Raw genomic sequence first — 21,883 nt, forward strand, 5'->3', positions numbered from 1 at the left:
TCCTGCAATCAAACATGATACATTTTAATATATACCGATACCTTGGTGATGTCACTTAGGTTTGGTGTTATGTGTCCAGCCCCTTGTGTTATGGGTATCAGTGAAATATGCGATTATTACTAGCACTGGGTACACTTAAAATGATATCAGGCCACCGTCAAAAGTCCCAGTCATTTCTAGTTTATTTATTATAAGTTTACCAAGCGTTATGTAACATAACATTGTTTTATTGCTTTCATATTTTTTCAGGCATTATTCAATGAGAGGGTCATCATATTTCATATGTTGTACACATTTGTCTGCAGGGTCAGATTTTTTATGAGTTTCGGGCTCCTCCTGACTTATGCTTAGTCTCTAAATAGGCTTTGTTTGTTTTTTGGTGGACTGCCTGGCGGTAGTCTGTCACTTTTATGGTTCAGTTTTGCCTAAATCTGCGTACAAATGTGTCGAAATGCATGATCTGTCAACGTTTTTTTTCTATTGCTATAAAATGTGTATTGTATACTCCCTGACCATGATTGGACGAGAATGTCCCAGGAATTACTGAGCCCGTCGTGCATTAATCAAATTACAAGATCTACAATATTATTTAACTAACAATAATTACAATAGAAGGAACTGTTGTCAAGCTAGTTTGTATTACTTGTGGCATTGATTAATTGGCAGCATTCAAAATGACGGTAAAATTTATTTTGATTGATAATAAAATAAGCTAAAAAGAATATGTCATAATATATCAAACAAAATGACATTTATTTCACGAAGATAAAATCGCACAATATATAAGAAAATACTATTATCATCAAATACAATAGAGAGTTGGTCAAAGTAGTCGTCGATACTATCCAACACCAAAACGTCATCCCATCTTTCAAACAGCAGCCTGTGGGGGCGCTGTACCAATGGTTAAGCTGTTGCTTTGCCTTGGTGCGGAAATACATTTTGTTTTCACTTTTTCCTGGCAAACTTCGACCTATTTTCGTGTGTTTTGACCTGGCGTCAGAATATTTTCTATCACATATTATGACATTAAATAAGCTCATTCATTATACTTGTAGGCGATTAGAAAAGTGGTGCCTGTGAGCGTTGAACTGATTCACCATCCTTATTACTGAAGATTAATTCAATTGTATTAAAACAGTTTTCTAATTCACTACTTGTTTCAGGCTTATTTTATATTCAAATGATGTTGTGTAATGAAAACCAGTGTTCTGTGTGCTGTGGGGGTGATGCCAATCACTTACCTATTTACCCATTGCACTACTGAAGGAGTGTTTAGTAATGCAGAGTTTTTAATCGCAAACTTAGAGGTACCCAATGTTATTTTTAGAAACAGACTCAACGCGGGGCGTAATTGGCTGATAAAAATAGCACTAGTTTCAGTATTTAAACCGCTGGACTTTCATTCATGGCCGCCATGTATAAAACGTCGCAGTATCACTTTGCGAAAGTAAACAAAATAAAACGTCAGTCGTCAATATCCTATATACTAGAAACAAGTTCGACGAAACTGTACTGTCAATTATGGCTTCTCCTTCGATCGATGTTTACGTGAAACTTAGCACAGGTCGTGTCGTAACATTCGATCTCATGCCTGATCAAAACGTGGAGGAAATTTATCGAAAAGTTGCAAAAGAAGAAGACGTGTTCGAGAACCAAATCGTTCTTCGATACACCGGCAAAGTCGTCAAAAAGAGTCACACGATAGGATATCTTGGAATATGCAGAGAAACCATTTTAAAATCAGAGGTAGGCTACGTTCAATGTTATGTATTTGCGCCCCCTATAGACAATATGAACTTGTTACTTCGTATTTTCTTCTATAGGGTCTGTGTAACTTAAAAGGCGGGAGTGCCGTGCCGCGTCCTGTTCGATATGGGACTCATAGCGACGTAAAAAACACGTGTAAAATATATTTTTTATTTGCATAAAATTCGAACACGAGCTGTGCGACGACCACCACGCTTTAAGTTCAGAGCTGGGAGTTTTTTGACGAGCGCCATCTTCGCCATCGTTCATAAACTACATAGACATGTGCATAAGTTAGAAATGAAATTAATTGTACGCCTAGCCTTAATTGGAGGTGTGGTCTATTTAGAATTTGTATCAATCACAAGACTGGTTACGAGTGTGAGGCTAGAATGATTATCACCTTTCAAAGAAGTCCGGCTCCCACAGGTTATAAAGAAGTCCAGCTTCCACAGGTTATAAAGAAGTCCAGCTTCCACAGGTTATAAAGAAGTCCAGCTTCCACAGGTTATAAAGAAGTCCGGCTCCCACAGGTTATAAAGAAGTCCAGCTTCCACAGGTTATAAAGAAGTCCGGCTCCCACAGGTTATAAAGAAGTCCGGCTCCCACAGGTTATAAAGAAGTATGGCTCCCACAGGTTATAAAGAAGTCCGGCTCCCACAGATTATAAAGAGTTCCGGCTCCCACAGGTTATAAAGAGTTCCAGCTCCCACTGGTTATAAAGAAGTCCGGCTCCCACAGGTTATAAAGAAGTCCGGCTCCCACAGGTTATAAAGAAGTCCGGCTCCCACAGATTATAAAGAAGTCCGGCTCCCACAGGTTATAAAGAAGTCCGGCTCCCACAGGTTATAAAGAAGTCCGGCTCCCACAGGTTATAAAGAAGTCCGGCTCCCACAGGTTATAAAGAAGTCCGGCTCCTACAGGTTAAAAAGAAGTCCGGCTCCCACAGGTTAAAAGGAAGTCCGGCTCCCACAGGTTATAAAGAAGTCCGGCTCCCACCGGTTATAAAGAAGTCCGGCTCCCACAGGTTATAAAGAAGTCCGGCTCCCACAGGTTATAAAGAAGTCCGGCTCCCACAGGTTTTTCGTTCTTAAGGCCAGACTTTTATTATCCCTTGTTTTGCGAACCCGCTGAAAATGAAATAACAAACAATTTTCAGCAAAATTTCTCGTGCCCACCGACTTGTAAGCGCAAAAAAATGCTAAAAAAATATTATTTTTATCTTCATTTTTTTACCTCCCACCGCATAACAAATCCAAGTTGCATTTTCGTGGGAGTACCATGATCAAAGTACTGAAGTCTCGCGCAGATGAGAAAGAAGGTTATACATGGAATAACATTTTATTTCATTTCTTCTTTTCAATCAAGAATTCATTTTTTTTTTTTTTCGTCCTCCTAATATAAAACTGAACAGATAGCCCATAGTAAGTTATGCCCATTTGGTTAAAAATGATCAACAAATTTTAGAAAAACATAAAAATAAATGTTGCCTCAATATATTGAAGGGAATAATTAATAATAATCATAATTTTTTTCTTTCACAGATTATAGAACTTAAAGTGATAAATATATTTGTAAAACAAGCTGGAGGTGATATAGTGGAACTAACTTTAAACAATTTGACTACACTATCTCAAGTAAAAAAACGCATACATGACAAGCAAGACATACCTACTAGCACTCAGATTCTAAAGGTAAGTAGAGATTCTGAGCATTCAGATATTGAAGTTAAATTACGCCCTCTATGGTAGAATGATGTAAGATCACATTTGAAGGTCACATTCACCATGGTGTTTGTACATTCATCGATTTTCCAAGTTTAGGGAGATTCAAACCGAATTGAAGATTATATTCACTATACTTTTATTTGTATTGGTTCAGCCATCTGGTTACCAAAAATGAAAAAGATGGGGTCATCGTACAAAACTTTGAGATACAAGAGTCCAAAATGACACTAAAACTAGCATCTTCACACTAGTTTCTATGTCGAAATTATTTCATATAGATCTCAAAATTTTGCTGACATGGACTGAAAAAGTGATATATTATGAATGAAATGAATCCTAATAATATAAAATCATTTCAATTTAGTGGGTTTCATGGGTAATTTTACATGGGTTAGTTTACTACTATCAATTCCTTATTTCCGAGTTACTATTTTTCTCACGAAATTCGATAGAGGGCGTTCTCAAAGTACCCGGATGACAGTCCGTTCAACGTTCGTGGTGGGGTTGAATTTGAGCGGCGTCTGCTGTAAGCAATATACTAGTAGTTACTGTTGCCTAAGTCTTATTTTTTACAAACGTTTTGCAAGAATTGGTCAAAATGGTTAACTGGTATTGTAATGCTATTCCTGGGGTTCGATTAAAAAGAAAAAAACAGCGAAATATCCTGAGATGAAAGGCGTAACTTTTCATACATTTCTTTCGTCCAAGAAATCATTTCAACGCCAGTGGATTCGAATGCGTCGTCGGGAACCTGAGTGGACGCCAAACTATATTCCCGGTTTCACGGCATTTTCCATCCTGCACCAGTATTTTTTTAGTTCAATAACTGGAGACAGCCGTCTTTCAACCGCAGTTATACATCGATTGACAAACGAAGACTGTCATCTTCCCGAGACGAGCGCAAACGAAAACATTTATGATAACTGCATCTGCTGATCGCCTGGTGAATCATATTAATTCACACTTACACTACACAATTACAAACACCAGAAACTATTTTAGAGTTTGATTTAATAATAAACCATGGCTTGTAAGGATTTTCCTTCATGGACCATTGCCGAATACACTCTGCCATAATGAAAATAAATTCTGTATTCTGCACATGATGAAGCTTTACGGAAATTATGAAGTAAATGACCATTATCAAGTCGATATTCTTTCAGTCTGGCTGTTGTCCAGTCACTTCGATGCAACAAATATGCAAACATATCAGCTATTTCAAACAAAGGCAAAGTATGAAGGTTTTTTTTGCCAAGTTTTTACGTTACACGGATCTACCAGAGTTATCGTCGACTCACTGTGTTTTACAGTACGACGACGATTGTTTTACTCTTGGCGAACATTTAACTCGTTTGCTAACTCAACAAGTTCAAAAAGTTTAGCTTTACGAACATTAATATTGCTGCAAGTTATACCACGATCCCGAAGAAATTTCTGGAACTTTTTTGCTTTTCCAATCTATTGATTTACGCATGTAAGAATACAAGACTTCAATAAAAACAACCCCACTCAGACTCGTCATCCGGGTATTTTGGATGCGCCCTCTAGCGGAATTCCGTAGAAAACTAACAACTCGAAAATTAGGAATTGGATTTTCTCCCACAATGCATTGTGATATAGAGCTGTGACATATTCAGTAGTACACAATTTAAGGAGTGTTAAATTCTGAGGCCTGTTTGCTGATAATAAGTGTCTGTTTATTGAGATTTATGTTATGTGATTCAATGGCTCTGGTTTATTCTAATTTGGCCCCCAAAATGGTAGTATGTTTCTGGCTTTGCAACCTTGCTTACATTTTGCATGCCGGCCGTGTATGTTTTCATAGCTAGAAAATGGTCACTGAAGTTTGCTCACTTCCTGTTTCTAGATACATGTCGAACACATTCTTCACACACAAATTTTGGCTGTACATGTACATTACATGTATTATGAAAATTTCACTTGTAAAAGGGTCATCTATACCAGTATTAACTAGCATGCCCAGCAGCTCCTTGCTGACAACAAAAGATTAATTATTATAAAAAAATATAATCTGACTACCAACTCTATGTTTATTTTGTTGGCCTTACAAATCTAGAAACATCAACATATGCAGAACATTTTATATTACCCATAATCCTATCTGAATATAGTTTAATATAATATAGTTGGAATATAGTTATATACATGTAGTTGGATACTGAATATGAACAATATAGTTGTAGTTAGCCCCCGCTGGATCTGGGATCCGGAAGGGGGCTTATAAATTTAGGCGAGGGTTCTCCGAACCCGCCTATTCACATAGTTCATACCCACCATAGACTCCGGTCAGTCAAAATGACTATTTTGAACTGTAGGCATTAATCAGCGATTCTGCTGGTGACGGAGAGATAGAATCCAGGTCAGGGGAAGCCCCATGACCTCAAGATTCTTTTACCCCTTACGTCACGAACCCACGTGACCGAGGCCACCTGGCAGCGCCACAGGTAGCCGTCCTTCACTCTGGTTCCTTTGTCTCCGCCTCGAGGACTTAGACCAACGCGACGGAAAGAGTGGGGAGGTTGGGGGGGGACCCGGAGTCTATGGTGGGTATGAACTATGTGAATAGGTGGGTTCGGAGAACCCTCGCCTAAATTCACTACGTTCAATTACCCACCATAGACTCCGGTCAGTCAAAATGACTATTTTGAACTGTAGGCAGAGTCAGACACCGATAGGTGGCGGGTTTTTCCGAGCAAACAGAAAAAAAGGAGAATGATGAAAGACTTTTCCCCAGTCCGGGATGAAAACACACCCAAAAACCTAAGTTAAGACCCAAGAAGGGTGGTGTCTTACCTTGCCTGTGCTGTCCCCGAAGCAAGAAGCCAATGCTGCTGTGGTGACAGGGTTCGGTGTGCCCGAGAAAGCTAGACCCAAGCCAAACTCGGGGGTGATAAGCTTGAAGTAGGACCGAAACAGTTCGCATGAGGGCGTAGGTCGACAGAAGCGAAACCTGGGAGCTTCCAGGAAGTGCTAGTGGAACAGACAATCTGCCCGCAAAAATGCAGAGACTGACTTATCGCCTATGTGCAGAGGCCCCTGCAGTCGTTCGGGCTGGGTCAGCAAACAAGGCCTGACCCGCTACGACGGGGCCTAACCTAAAGAGACCCTGCTCAATAGATTGGGTGTCTCCTAGGTAGTAGTTGATAAAGACGTTCTGCGTCCTCCAGAAGCCTGCCCTCAGAATGTGTTTGAGGGGGGCACCTGACGCTAGCGCTAGTGAGTTAGCAATCGCACGGACCTCATGTTCTTGTACTTGGTGTCTCTGCAAGGTCTGTGTTGAGGAGGATAGTGTATTATAGACCTCCAGTACAGTCGCAGTAATCCACCTGGGGATGAAGTCGGGGAAACCGGCTTATTCCGCTTGTCAGGGCCGTAACACAAAAACATGTGTTTGGTTCCCCGTCTAGAAAACCTGGTATGGTTCTCGTAGCAACTCAGCGCTCGGACCGGGCAGAGAAGCAATTCCTCCTGGTCTTCCGGACTGACAATATTTGCCAGCCGGGGGGTGACAATCGGTTGAGGATCGTGTCCTGGGATTTGGTTCTAGGCGAGAAACCCGATTCGTGTCTTTAGCACAACTTGATTGTCCATAACGGCGGTACATCATCCGAGAAGGACAATGCCCCCCAGCTCTGGCCGACGCCTACCTGAGGCGAGGACCAGTAGGAAGACTATTTTCCACGTCAAAAATTTGAGTGGTGCTTGATCAGAGAGGCTCAAAAGGCGGTCTGCTTAGAGCGGACAACACAGCCGACAAGTCCCAGTTGGGCAGTTCCCTTGCATGGGGTCTCAGCGTCTGGAAAGCAGTAAATAGTCTCCTAATAGTAGGACAATCGGTTAGTCTTGTTCCCGTACGTTTGAATGGTGGGGCACAAGGCCGACCTGTAGCCAATGATCGCTGCGTAGGACAAACCCACTTCGTCAAACAGGTGGACGAAGGAGCCTGCTACCTGGCCAATAGAGGGATGGTATCGATCAATCTCCCTTCCGCTACACTAACCAGTGTATGCTCGCAGCCTAGAAATGTAGGCTGCATTGGTGGAATCCCTGTTCGCCCTGGCCAGGACGTTGGCAGCCCGCTCAGATAAAGCTTTCGTATGTGCGGGTCTAATGAGAGCCTCTATGCGGGTAAGTGATACCCGCTGGGCTCGTGGTAGTGCGCCGTCTGGTTGGGACGGCATGTCCGGTAAGTCCGGAAGCACTGCTGGTGTTTCGACTATCGTTTACGACAGAAGTGGAAACTAGGCCCTGTTTGGCCAATTGGATGCGACCAATGATAATATGCAGGTGTACACCTGTCGAAGTCTTCTCCGGTGCCCGGTGGACTAGCGGGAAGGGAGGAAGAGCGTACACAACTAAGTGGGTCCACGGGGTAGCAAAGCGACCCTGGCCTAGGCTCCTGGAGTCAGCAGGAGTGTTACGTACGTCGGGAGCTTGGTGTTCCGGGGTGCGGCAAACGGTCTAACCTTGGACCGTCCACAGCCGAAACAGCCTGGAGGCTACCCACTGGGGTATCAGCCACTCCGTGTACTGGAGACGGAGTCGCCCTGAAAGGGCGTCGCCAGACTGTTCCTCACCCCTGGAAGGTGGTGTGCAGTTAGCTCCACATTGTATTCCAGGCACCAAAGGAGGATTTTGCTCCGCTAGGACTGACAACGATGGGGAATGCGTCCCCCCCTCCTTCTTGAAGGAGACCACCGCTGCGTTGTCTGTGCGGAGCAGGACTCTGTGGTCTCGAACTACGGGTAGAAAGCGTGGTAGTGCTAAGTACACTGCTCACAGTTCGAGCCGGTTGATATGGTGGTCCCGAAACTATGCGGGAGCCATATCCTTGGGCTTGTTCGTCCAATAGATGCGCTCCCCAACCCTGGGGGGAGGCATCTGTTACCAGAGTCATACCTGCGGCGAGCGGGTCCAAGGGGGCCCCTCTGCCCGAGGTTGGTCAGTAACGACCACCAGGGCAGGGCTTCCTTCACTTGGTCCGAGATCGAAACCCGCCTATCTAGTTCCCATAGGGGAGCTCGGCGTTATAACAAGCGTTATACCGGGCGGCTGCGTAGTGCGGCCTGGGGAACGACCCTTCGAACCGAGGTCATCATTCCGATGATCCACATTAGTTCACGGAGGGACACCGAGGGAACGCTGACTAGGCATTCGGCTACGCTGCTTAGCGCTAAGCAATATGCTTGAAATAGCTAAGCCAAGCTTACCTCTGTGTCAAAACTCCATGCCCAGGGACACCAACTGCGCGTTGGCTCGAGGTGGGACTTGTCGATTTACTAACGAGCCCAACTGGTGAAGTAAATCCTGTGTTAGCCTGATGCGTTTGGCTATTACCCCTTGCCCGGGTTGTTGGTAACCAGTAGTGTGGGTACGGGTTGAGGTGTACGGACATCTGGTGAAGCAGCAACACTACCTGTTTCATCCCTCTGGTGAACACGTAGGGCGCTGTGCCTAACCCGAACGGGGGGGGGGGATCACCGAAGTTCGAATATTTGGCCCAGCTGGGCGTTTCGAAGGAGATGGCAACTCGCTAGGTGCATCGGTACGTGCAGGTAGGCCCCGCTTAAGTCTAGCGGGGCTAGCCAGTCAAAACGGTGGATGGAGAGAAGAACCCTGAATGGTGTCTCCATGTGGAACCGATCGAGGGGCACGTACTGATTCAGTCTGTCTAGGTCCAAAATTGGACGCCTGCCACTTGTAGATTTGGTACTACGAACACATTTGGGTAGAAGCCTGGACTTAGTTCGGGCTGATGTACCCTGTGTATGGCGTCTTTCTCCAGCAAACTGCTACTTCCTGTCTGATTGCTTCCGCCTTGCGGGAGTCCCCTGGCAGTGCCCAACAGGGGAGACACTGACGGGGGGAAATGGAGATTTCAGCGGTATGCCGTAAACGGATGTCACCACCTGGAAAGGTTCAGGTATCGGTCACCCGCCGTCTCCAAACCGGACTACACTGGCGCAATCTGTGTACGACAGGAATGTGTGGCCATGTGTTCGGCAGTTGCAAGGGGGGGGGGTGCTCCCTTCACCCATGAGGCGAGTTCCCCAAGGCCTGAAGTAGTCACTAAATTGTGATCCGGCCACTCACCGAACATGTGCCTGTCCCCCCCGGTTGCAGAGGTGAGCGTCAAACATGCTTCCCCTGCTGCTGGGTAGACGTCCGCCCAGAGAGGGTGAGGAGCCACCACCTGGCTCTTACCTCCCTGGGGGCGCGCCACTACCCTTCCCTCCCATGGAAGGGTATAAGTGCTTGCCTCCTGGCTGACTCTGGCTAGCGGACAACGCCCTAGGGCGTTTTGTTTTCTGTGCTTGGGGTGCCCTCCGCTTGCCCATGGCAGGACCAACTGGCTAGCGGATTCGATCTGAACCCTCTGATTCATTGCACTCCGAAGCTTCGAGACTGTACCCACCATTCCCTGAACAAAGAGGGTGGAGGGTGTCCAGTCTGCGTCACTGAGGTGGGGGACGTACCCCAGCTCAGCTTGTCGGCGAAAACACGTGCGTCTAAGGCCGCGTCTCGTAGCACAGTAGTGGCCCTGGCCAAGCGAGCCAGGCAACACTAGGGGGTGTCGCACGTAGATGTGCGGTGACCCACCAGTAAAAATGTCGCCTGGTCTAGGAGGCTGGTGCGTTCTACCACCAAGGTCACAGAGTGCTGGGCACGCATAATAATGGACTCAAGCAACTCTGCCCTCAGGGCTAGATGGGTCGTCCTCAATTGGCAGACACCCATGGAACGCGGCTATCCCCCTTTGCTCGGTTTGCCAAATTTGTGGTACCGGGGTCTGGGGAAGGAGTCTTGGAATCCGGTTGGGGGCGTTTTGGTCTCATCCCACGCTATGGGGTCTGATCGCGAGACACATCGACCGGGTAGCGTTTGGTCCAGTGGGAAGTGTTGCCTAACGTTATCCCCACCCGGGGGCCTTAAGCATTACATCCTCCGTGGCTGACCAACGCCACCCATCAACACCGTTTGCGTGCTCTGCGCCCCACTCCGCACTCAGACGGACATGGGAGAGATGTGCCGACGGGGTTGCTTTGGATCCCGACGCCTGTGTTGAAGCCACCTTAGGTGGTCACTTTAGGATCAAGGGTGGGGGTATATACATCGTATCACTGGGATCGATGATACTCCGCCTCACCCCAAAAGCGTGGCTCACCGAGTCATACAGATGGAAGACTCTGAGGGACCGCCCGGAGTACCGACTGTATCCAACGTGAGCGAACTGCGTCTCCTTTAACTTAAAATATGTGAGAGGGAGCGTGTTCGACTGTGCGTCTCATGACAGGGTCGGTTCCCTCTGGGGACGCCCTTGGGTCGGTAAGAAAGTAGTCAAAACCCACAGCGGGGACCGGACACAAGGATAAATTCGTTACCGTTGTACCGTTACCACGTGACGAACCCTAGCTGGCTGAAAGTGGGGGGGGGGGGGTCAACGCGTGCCCTGCCCTGAAAGCCCTGCCCCGAGATCGGAGACTTGGCTGCCAGCACCCCGTTGGCATTCAGTGCCCGCGGATCCAGAGAAGGACCGGTGCAATTAGCCTGAGCCTCGGGCACCCCCCAAAATAGTGGGAGAGCCGTGACTGGGAACGGGGGTTCCCCGGAAGAGACGGGTTTGAATGCAAACATGCTTTCGTGTCTCTTCCTGCTTGCCCACCGAGGGGACACAGTGGAGACAGCTCGCTCCGACTGCGTCTGATCTACCCGGCCTGCCAGGGACGCAATTGCCCCGACAGTCCTTCGACCAAAGCCCTCAACTCGGAGGCAAACTCGGCGCCGTGCGAGGAAGGGTCCACGAAGAGACCCGCAACGTGCCCCATAGGAGGAAAGCCTCCAGGGGCACAGCCTCGCTGCAGCCGGTAAAATCTGGTAAAAAACATTTATTTTTTGATTGAATCAATTTTGAGTGGTTGGGGGCCATTTCTGTCTCCAAAAATCTATAAAAAAAAAACAGTTTTCTAGTCATTACCAGTTCTTTCTCACACATGTGTCATCCAATTCATTTCAAAGTTGATATATAGTAGATAATATTTGGTAATCGTAGTCCTATTTTAACTAATAAAAATAGCTAGACATTTCGAGCAATGGCTCTTTATCGATAACATAGAAGAAAATGTTAAAGCGTACAGGTAGAAACTAGGAACGTTAGAACGCGCATGAACTATAATTTAGAATCACAAAAAATTCCACAACAGAACATATAACGCGCCTTAGGTAGTAAGCTCGACAAATGAGTTGAACTGTTTACTGGGTTCTTGAGTTCCAAGGCAGAATATAGTTTCCTCCTTGACACGCCTGAGCTGATTTTCGTTGCCATTGACAACACATACACCAGAAATAGACATATCTGTAATGTTATTTCCACAATTAAAATGAAGTGAAACCGGTTAAAAACAATTTTTCTGTTTAGTTTGCCGCGGATGCTCAGCAAACTGATCACCCAATCGACAAACTGTAGAACCAATATAAAGTTTCTCGCATTTAATACATGAAATGCAATATACAACATTCATGGTAATACAACTGAATGCATAAAAAGCTTATTCTAGCCGTTACCACTTTTTCTCAGATATGTGTCATCAAATTTTGTTCAAAGTTGGTACAGAGACAGGTAATAATTGTTTACAAGTGCACACCGCGTTATATGTTGATGAAGTTATTTATTTGGTTTTTCTGAGTCAATTTATATTTTTTTACCCCATCCTTCCTAAAATTGTTCCACATCAATTCTGAACAATTAATAACAGAACTTTAGTACAGCTCATAATGGATAAATTCACTTTGACACAAAGACAGTTCAATGTCAGTTTTAAATTGTTTTCTGAGTGGGGGCTATGACATTACCTGTCATGTCTTGTTTAGTTATAGCTTTTTTACTATAGTTGATAATATACTATTATGTCATAAAGGGTTATTGAATGAATGAAATGTAAAACTATAGTAGAAATTAAAAGGAGTCTTTGGTAATTCATAATAGAGTGTCATGTCTGTCTGTTTAAAAAAAAGGAATCTTTTAAGAAAAACTTTGCGCTACATTTTTGTTTGGACAATTGCTATGCAAGTTGTGTACTGATAGGTGATGTATTCCTGTTTTGTCAGCTTGCTAAGACTGTGTTATCACCGGACTCTGAGTCTTTACTGAATCTTGGAGTAAAGGATGAAGATGTTTTGACACTTGTCATAAAAAAAGATGAGAATCATCAAATGGAAGAAGAGATTGAAATAGAGGAAGACATAAAACAGGTACATGCATAGTACTTTCGTCTTCAACATGTTTTTGTACTCAAGACATTCAATTACAAAAGTTTTACTATTGGTACCGGTAGTAGAAAATGTCTGGTGTATGATTTTTAGACTTGTTTGTATTATTTTATATTTTGTTGATTTTTCTAGGAATTATTAAATAATTTTGCTGCTGATCTTCCTTGTAACAAAGTTGTTGAAGTTGTGTTTTCTTTTGACACTACTGGTAGCATGTATTCTTGTTTACAAAAGGTAAGATTTTCTCCTAACACTGCTGGCATTTATGTCTATTAATGTAAAAAACTTTATTTTCGCTTGGAATTAATTTTAGCAGAAGGGATGATTCAATGAACATAAAATTCAGTGAATATACTTTTTTTCTCTATATTTTACATTCAACTCATCAAAAAATCAGTGAAAATAAATTCCATACAAAAGACCCAAAAAGTCTTTTCAGCAAAAATTAATTCCAGCTAAAAATAAAACATTTTACAGTAGTAGAAAAATCTGTATTTGCCATTTACAATAATTAAAAATAAATTAAAACCACAAGCAGCATCAGTGAGGTCCAAGCATGTTAATGTCTATGTAGATGATATGCATTCAATGTCAAGTGGCAAGTTGTTTTCTGGTGTTCAGTGTCACCCATAAGCCGTCGTTGCATGCAGTGAAGTTATTACATTTGATAAAGCACTACCGATACAAATTGCATTTATTGTATAATAGGTCAATAAAATATGACTTATTTCGGTTGTAGACTCCCATCCTTCATTTATGTAAGCACTTGCACTAACTAATATTCTATAAATATTTTCTTGTAGGTGCGAGATAAACTGGGTGAGACTGTGACTAGACTGTTAAAAGACATTCCTAAAATTCGCATTGGTATTATGGCCCATGGAGATTACTGTGATGACAATGTTTATGTTGTAAAAACCATTGATTTATGCTCCAATGTTCACAAACTGGTTAAGTTTGTTGTTGGTGTTGATGCCACATCAGGAGGAGATAGCCCTGAGGTATGGATTGAAGCCATACAGTTGCCATACAGTATTTCACATGAATAAACATTGTATACAGCATAGGACATATGATATATTTCAAATCGTAGGCTGACAGGGTACTTTTTGTTGCCCTGAAATATTTAAAAAATCTGAGTTTTAAAAAGTGTCAAAAAATGCTTTTTTTCTTCAACATTGTGTCTATGGAATTGTTAAAAAAATATTAGAACACATTTCTCAAAAAACACAAGAAAGAAAGCAACTTTATTGAGCTATTGGACAATAGCTTCATGATTATATATAATAAACCAATGAATATTATCATTTATGACCAATTTCTCAAAAATTAACCAATCATATTTACTGTATACATTGCTGAAGATTTCTTTGTGAAAAGAAGTCAGTATGCTGACTAAAATATTCACCTAGTTATTGTATTTCACATGTTGTGTGTATATATAAATCTTGGATATCCATTGACAGATTAGATCAGATCATTGACAGATTAGATCATTGACAGATTAGATTAAGAATTTTGACACAAAAATTAGGTAATGTGTATGGCATATGCATATCTACATGTAGTATACAATGCCATTACACTCTAGTTGTATGGTAGGCCAACTGGGAGAGACAAGGTGATATGGTTAAACAAGTCGGGCTAACCGACATATTCTGTTTATGTGCGTGTACATATCACCAACCTGTTTAATTAAGAATGAATTGGTGTGGTAGTACTTCACAAATGATACAATCTAGTGTACAAATTTAATCACCCTCTCAAAACTAGTGAGTGTTGAATGTAAGATGTACATTTTTTATTTATGCCTTTTATATTATCCATTTTACCGGTAATTAATATCTAAAATCACTTATTGGTGGCCATTATTAGGAAGACTTACTGTAAATGTATTAATTATTCACTGGGTTTTAATTTCGCTATTTTCACTGATAAATAAAATCTGTCAACATGTGAAATAACCATAAAACTCATTGTTTCCTTGACAAATTCATGAAATTAAAACATGGAGAATATGCTCAAAACATCAAAATAGTGAAATTAAGACAGAGAATATGCCCAAAACATCAAAATAGTGAAATTAAGACAGAGAATATGCTCAAAATAGTGAAATTAAAACAGAATATGCTTAAAAAATCAAAATAGTGATATTAAAACAGAGAATATGCTCAAAACATGAAATTAAATGTCAGTGAAAATAAATAGTTTTATAGTAATGAGTTCATCTCCAATGAATTCAATCTGCTTGTTAGAATGACACTGTCTCTAATATATCTAATTTGACTGCTTCACACATATGGAAACACATGCAATGAAAGCCAGCTAATGTTATGTATTCTCTTCCATCTCAGTGTTATGAATGGGTGTTAAGACGTGCACAGATGTTAGACTGGAGTGAAGATTCAGCTAAAGCCTTGGTTGTCATTGGCGACGATCTACCACATCCTGTATCCTACACAGATCAAGCTATCAACTGGCATGATGAATTAGATGTACTCAAAGGAATGGGAATTAAGGTAAACATTTCTCAGTAAAATCTTAACTTATCATGAAGTGACATTTCTATTAAGCAACAAAGTACGATTTGAATGTTTTATAGACGATGTGCACATATATCATCTGTTACTGTTGATATGGCAACAAATTTTAATTTACAGTTTTATTTCTCTGTCTATACAATTTAATGCATATGACGATATATCTTACAAATATCCTTTTTTGAATATCATTTTTTCATTTTTTTCATTTTCATGTGATTTCACTGAAAGTATTTTTGTCAAAAACAGGATACCGACCGGCGGCCATATGGCCTGCTATAAGCCCAAATTGGCCGTCTACTCTCCGCTCTCTTGACCGCCCTAACGCCGGTCTCGCTGCAGAGCCTTTTTATTTATTTTTGGGCTGTTGTTACAGGATGATGGCCTGCTATTAAGTGCATTTGTGAAACCCCTGGTAGATATTATTGTTTTGATTGTAGGTCTATGGAGTGAAAGCCAACAATAATAATTATGCAACACCATTCTATAAAGAGCTTGCTGAAATCACAGATGGTGCCTACATACAATTTAAGCATTTCTCACTCATTACGGATATGTTCCTTGCAGGTAAGAACATTTATAGTTGTTCTAACTGAATTGAAATTTTGCATTCACTGTATATTGCAGTGCATTATGAGAAATATTAGGGTTGAATTTAACAGGAAGTTATTGGAATCTAACCAATGAATAATGAGTTTTGGCGACCATTCTTTCACAAAAAGGCCATCTAGGCTAACAAACTTTTGACACTAGAATTTCCTGAAATTTTGTATAAAAAATATTCTTTTTGACTGGCTATTTGAAAATCAGAAGAAATACTTTCAAATTAATTTTGTTTCCATTGAAGTTTGAAATCAAAAACTGATAATTTGGGTTTTATCCCTCTAGCACCTTTTCTAGGGCATGCTTTGTCTGATTATTCAAGTTCAATACAAAGATGATAACTTACATATGCACATAAATTTTTGTTACCATTTGGTCAAATTTTATTCTCAAATAAGATGCCTAGAATCTATGTACTTTCTAAGGTCTCTGAGATTTCTGAAATATGCCTAGAATATATATAGTTAATTGTATGGGTTCAAGTAGGTTTACAATTGTGCGTAATCTGTAATTTTTGAAAATTCTTAAAAAATATATAAAGTATTCAATCTTGTAATTTGTTACATGGCTATCAGTAAATTTAGTTTTGATTATTTTCAGTAACTTCCCCTATATCCTGTTAAGCACTATCATACTTTTCACCTACATTAGAGCATGTATCTTTATTCCCTGTAATCTGTAAATTCTTACAAAATATATAATATATTCAATCTTGAAATTTGTTACATGGCTAGTTATATTTTGTGTAAATACATGGATGACATGCACTTGTGTTATTTAGACTTTCCACCCCATCCAAGCCATCACTGAAATATGCAAATAATAAGAGCATTCCAAAACATATTTCTAAGGACAAATCTTATTCAAACATTACTCAAATATGGTAAACAAGAATAAAATATACAAGAATATATGTTTATTAATTATTTTGAGTTGTGATGCTGTAAATAGAAATAGTCTGGTTGGAGTAAAATTGGTCACATCAATGTGTCAATGTTCAGGCAAGGATCCGCTCCACATTTTTGGGAAGTTTTCAGGAAATAGAATTTATATTTATTGATTAAGTGTAATTGTTGAGTAGTTTTTTGTATGCAAGGCACATTTCAGTGCTTAAAGAGCAGAAATAAAATTTAACTGTTCAATTGTCATTTCATTGTTTTCGTTATCAGTTTGTTACAAAGAATCAAGTGAAGATCAGCTACAAGCATACTGTGAAGAAGTCAGAACAGAAGGCAGAATGACTGAAGATATGGCACAGATATTTGAACAGTTAGAAGATAAACAAAAAGATAATAAAGATAAGGATGATGAAGAAGAGAAGGTGAGTAGTTAGTTAGGATAGATGTTTTAAGCACACTTTCAATTATAGAAGTACCAGACTAGGTACACCTTTCCCTTACTTTATAACCTGTAAATGGCAGTACAGTAAATAAGAAAATAAAAGTCATTCATATCATATTTAGTTCTGCTGTTGACGAAGTCGAGCGGAGCTTATAGTATTACTGATTGTTCGTCGTCGCCGTCACCGTCGCCGTTGTCAACTTTACATTTTCGACTTCTTCTTAAAAACCACAAACCGTATAGCTGTGAAACTTTCTAGGAAGGTACCTTGGGTGGTTCTCTCTCCGATTTGTTCATTTCGTGTGGATATGTTCAATTGTCTTATTTATAGCGAATATTTTTGTCATTTTTGGTCAAAAATGCTATTTCCTACTTCTTCTTGAAAACCGCTAGCCCAAATGCTTTGATACTTGGTATGTAGGTACCTTGGGTGGACTTCTTTCAGATTAGTTCATTTTATGATGATATCTTTAATTCTCTAATTTTGATGAATATTTTTGATAAAAAGTTATTTTTTCAAATTTTTGTTGAAAACAGCAAGTCTGATTGCTTTAATACTATACATTTTGTTCATTTTCTGATGATATCTTCTGTTATTTAATTGAAATGTGCAGCGGAGCTATCTCAGCCAACAGGCTGCTAGTTCTTAATTCTTGTATCTGTCATGTGACCAATGTCAATCCAGGTACAATTGTTGACCTGAATACTTCTTGACTCCACAGCCAATTAGATACATAGGTCAACCATGGTGGGACCCTGCACTGGATAAAGGTATTATTCAATATTATTACAAGAATGGAAAATGGAGTAATTATAAACACCCTGTGAGAAGGACAGAATCATTCCGTACTGGTACTGGTGAGAATAATTTTTTTTTAGCTTCGCTGTCATTGATATGGACTCCTCCAATCATAACCTATTAGTTTTAACTGTTTGAAAACAAAATTCTAAATTTGTCACTTTTAAAAAAATAAGCTTGCATAATTTCTTTAATTATTTTGATCATGACTTATAGTCAATCAGAATTTATGTCCATTTGTTATATAAATGACAAAGAAATAATTAAATAATACAAAAATATGAAAAAATGTTGCATCCAAATGTTGGTGAGAATTATTATGGTCTGTTAAGGGGTGGGGGCAAATTCAACAAGAATGCTTTCATAATTCTCAAGCAGGTATAATGAGTCAATCTTTCGTCAATTAGTTCATTTCCAGGTGAAAAACTGATATACATATCAATTATCTTGTTTGTGATGTTAAAGCAACAATAGCTGAGATTTTATACATTTTATTTTTTCAATCTATCTGCATACAGATGACATAATCTTACCGAAATATTGTTTTAGACACAATTGCAAGGCTAATACCACAATAAATGCGGTGTGAAAAATAAGGGTCGAGTAGTCACCATTTCATTCAACTCAGTCACAGTAGGAAATTAGGTTACATAACGTACGCTATTATGGGAAGTGACTCATAAAATCATCAGTGAGAGGCAATCAGAGAGAGGCTTAACCTCTCAAGATGGCGTTGTATTTGACATTTCGTCTAGGGTCCACAGTAAGCTGTCATATACCATAATACATGAGGTTTGATTTCAATAGTAGGCGCCCTCTGAAGTATAATATATCTCCACATTTTGGCTATAGCGATTACAAATTGACTCTAATGACACAGAAAATGTTTTATTGAAAACAAAATTGATCGATAGTTACAGCTATTGCCATTTTAATGAAGAACCATGAGGAATTGGAGTAAAATATCCTGCCTTATACAGTGTTTCAGTTCTCATATTAATTTAGCTTTCACTGTTATTTTCTATATATTAGATGTGAAACCAAAGTATTCCAAGCGCACATTTTCTCTGAGAAGATCAAAGACGACATCGATGTCCAGTGTACCTGTAAAACATACTGTCAAAGGATCTAATCGACATTCTAAGTGCTCTATTCAGTAATAATGTGATGTAATATGTCGATGCAATTCTCAGCTATAACAGGAATAAATGACATTGTATGCAGCCTTGTTGTGAAGATAAATGCATTGTTTGCCAAAAGATGACTTCCAGATCACTTAACAAACTTGATAGTGTACTATATTGCTAGGACAAATGGACATTTTAAATATTACATAACCTTTAACTCAAAATTTGACAAATTAAATAAAGTTTTTCACAAAATTAACAAGATTATAATCAATATCTACTTTGCTTTGATGAGTAAATTGCTAATAGGTTAAAGTTTCACTCTGATGTCATTCATTGTAGTACCGGGTACATGTATCCATATTCTGCCCACTACAAACAGCTGGAAAGCATTCATCTAGATCAGTAGTTCAGATTCCATTTGTCCATGCTTAAAGTTTTTTTTAGACCAGTTGGATTTGTATTTTCATCTTATAGTATTCTTGTGCTGTTTGTCTTCTTAGCCCATAATATACTTGTAAGGCCACAACAGGACTCCCTGTCCACGCGCTTTGCCTCTTAAAGGCCTTTATCAAAATCAAACCTAATTCTGATAAAATGGTGGATTACTTCTCTATTTCACCATTCAGAGTATATTGTATGAAAATTATTGTGATTACTATGAGAAATGTTAAAATCGGTTGGTATGGCAACAAATCCAAAAATATTAGAGATCTGAAACATACTGTGTATTCACTCATACTAGTTCATTTGCATATGGGCATTTTGATATTTTATTTTAGACTATTGAATTTAATTTCAGAATTGTCTTTAATAAGATCATGAACTATACAGAAGTCATAGTGGTACTTACAGAGACCAGTGAGAGGTTTTCTGATGCCATTCAACGTTGAAAAGTAATTTTACAAATATATATAACTTACAAATCGTTTGTTTTGTATTCTTGGACTTTTTTACAAACATAGAATACACAAAATCACAAATATATTCCTTGTAAATAGGTGACAAACATACATGTATAGTGTGAGGCTTGCTGTGAGGTTTAAAGCAGTGTTGAAGAATAATTAATAAAAACAGTATATTTAAAATATTGAACTGTGCAAATTTGTTTAAATGCATGACAGTAATATTATAAAAAATAATAACTAAATGTGATCCACATTTTATTTTGGATTAGTTGAACCATAATTTGTTGATTCGTGAATTACCTTAATCTTGTACAATGTGTGGCACACCATTATTGCATGTATTATGATAATTTGCATACAGCATATGTAACAGTCTTCCAGATCTGAGATTTAAATTAGGTATGTCATGGTGAATGATTCGTATTTGTTCACCTAATTTAAAATCAACACAACTTCAATATTTTGTGGGTTTCTGTTAGGAATTTAGACAGGTGTGACATATGGAATCCAGCTGTTGTGTCAATATCGCTGGTACGTAACATTAAAGTATCATCCAAACCTATTTAATGCTAAATTGTTTTGAGTAGTATATCAATTATTATTTTCTAATTTTTATTTCTTTTCTTTTGTTGAATTTCAGTGTATTTAAATTTTAGTGTTTTAGTTTGTCTTATTTTATTTGTCTTTGTAATCATTTTTTACCTTACTAAACCCACAGATGGTTAAGTTGTGTAATAAAGTTATTATTATTATTAATGTATAATTTATACTTAGTTTGTAGACTTGTTTCTGTATTATGATGTCATAGTCATGTTATGCTATTGTAATGACAATGAATGAGTAACTTGTTTATAACTGTTCTATTGATATCAAATATAATATATAGTTGCAATAATATGAGGTTATTACAATGATACCAAAAAGTATGTGTGAAGAAAGTACAGTGGGAATATCGGCCGACACAGTGGAGGTCGATGCGACGGTGTACTGTCTTTTCCTCCCAAGGATACATCATGGAAATCCTGAAATCCAAAAAGTTTAGAACAGACTCAGCGAACTTCTTCCTGGGGGCTGCCATGTTTGTTTTTATTATTAGAGGACGCTCATGCGCATAATCGCTCCATATTTGGAATTTGCATTTCCTAATATGGTAGGATGAAAATACTCAGTGCAATACCACAAAATTATGGCATGCTGTAACTTGAGTTGTTACAGTGACAGATGTATAATGATTATTATAATTCTTAAAGGGCGGTGGTCGTCGCAGTGCGCATATGCGACATTTGTGTTGATAAACATTGATTTTCCCACAATCCAATGCGCTCTTCTCATGGAAATCACAAGTATGAGGTTTGACCTGGGCGTGACTTGCATTAATTACCGCCGGCGAATCCTTCGATACCTTCCAATCAACTAAAAAATACCCAATTATAGCTTGGTAATGTCTCAGTTTGTCAAAGTCAAAGTCGCCATCTTTGTTTATATGAGACCCACATATCTCATGCATAAGTGGGGCGACGACTATCGCCCTTTAATCTAAATTGTATTTACAATACCAGTTTAGGCCATATGTCCACTTGAGTTGACATACCCACTCTACATATATTTCAAAAGTAAATAACTGTAAAAATCCTCAATGCACAGTTTGCATTTTCAAAAAACCCTAGCGTTTAGTTTGTACTCACTTACTTCGCACACACAAGCCCTGATATGTTCACAACAAATATACATTATGTTACAGATTGTATGTTTTTTTAATAAGGTTATCCTACACCCACTCATTAACATTTCTGAAACTATA

General features: G+C 39.6%; 1 protein-coding gene across 1 annotated transcript; it reads left to right on the top strand.

Moving 5' to 3' along the window:
• Positions 1-1,411: 1,411 nt before the first annotated feature.
• Positions 1,412-20,849, top strand: LOC102809424 (uncharacterized). The gene is made up of 10 exons (XM_078012926.2): positions 1,412-1,749; positions 3,294-3,443; positions 12,603-12,746; positions 12,897-12,998; positions 13,568-13,765; positions 15,119-15,283; positions 15,745-15,871; positions 17,077-17,228; positions 17,971-18,106; positions 19,080-20,849. Exons 1-10 carry the CDS (start codon positions 1,525-1,527, stop codon positions 19,205-19,207), a joined length of 1,527 nt encoding a protein of 508 aa, XP_077869052.1. The 5' UTR covers positions 1,412-1,524; the 3' UTR covers positions 19,208-20,849.
• The last annotated feature ends 1,034 nt before the right edge of the window (positions 20,850-21,883 follow it).

This window comes from Saccoglossus kowalevskii, chromosome 16 (genome assembly GCF_978046115.1).
Source record: "Saccoglossus kowalevskii chromosome 16, keSacKowa6.1, whole genome shotgun sequence".
NCBI classification, from domain to species: Eukaryota; Metazoa; Hemichordata; class Enteropneusta; family Harrimaniidae; genus Saccoglossus; species Saccoglossus kowalevskii.

Coding starts and splice junctions, on each gene's coding strand:
- LOC102809424 (XM_078012926.2), top strand. CDS start 1,525: ATGGCTTCTCCTTCGATCGATGTTTACGTGAAACTTAGCACAGGTCGT. Junction 15,872..17,076: donor TACGGATATGTTCCTTGCAG/GTAAGAACATTT, acceptor TTTCGTTATCAG/TTTGTTACAAAGAATCAAGT. Junction 18,107..19,079: donor ATCATTCCGTACTGGTACTG/GTGAGAATAATT, acceptor TCTATATATTAG/ATGTGAAACCAAAGTATTCC.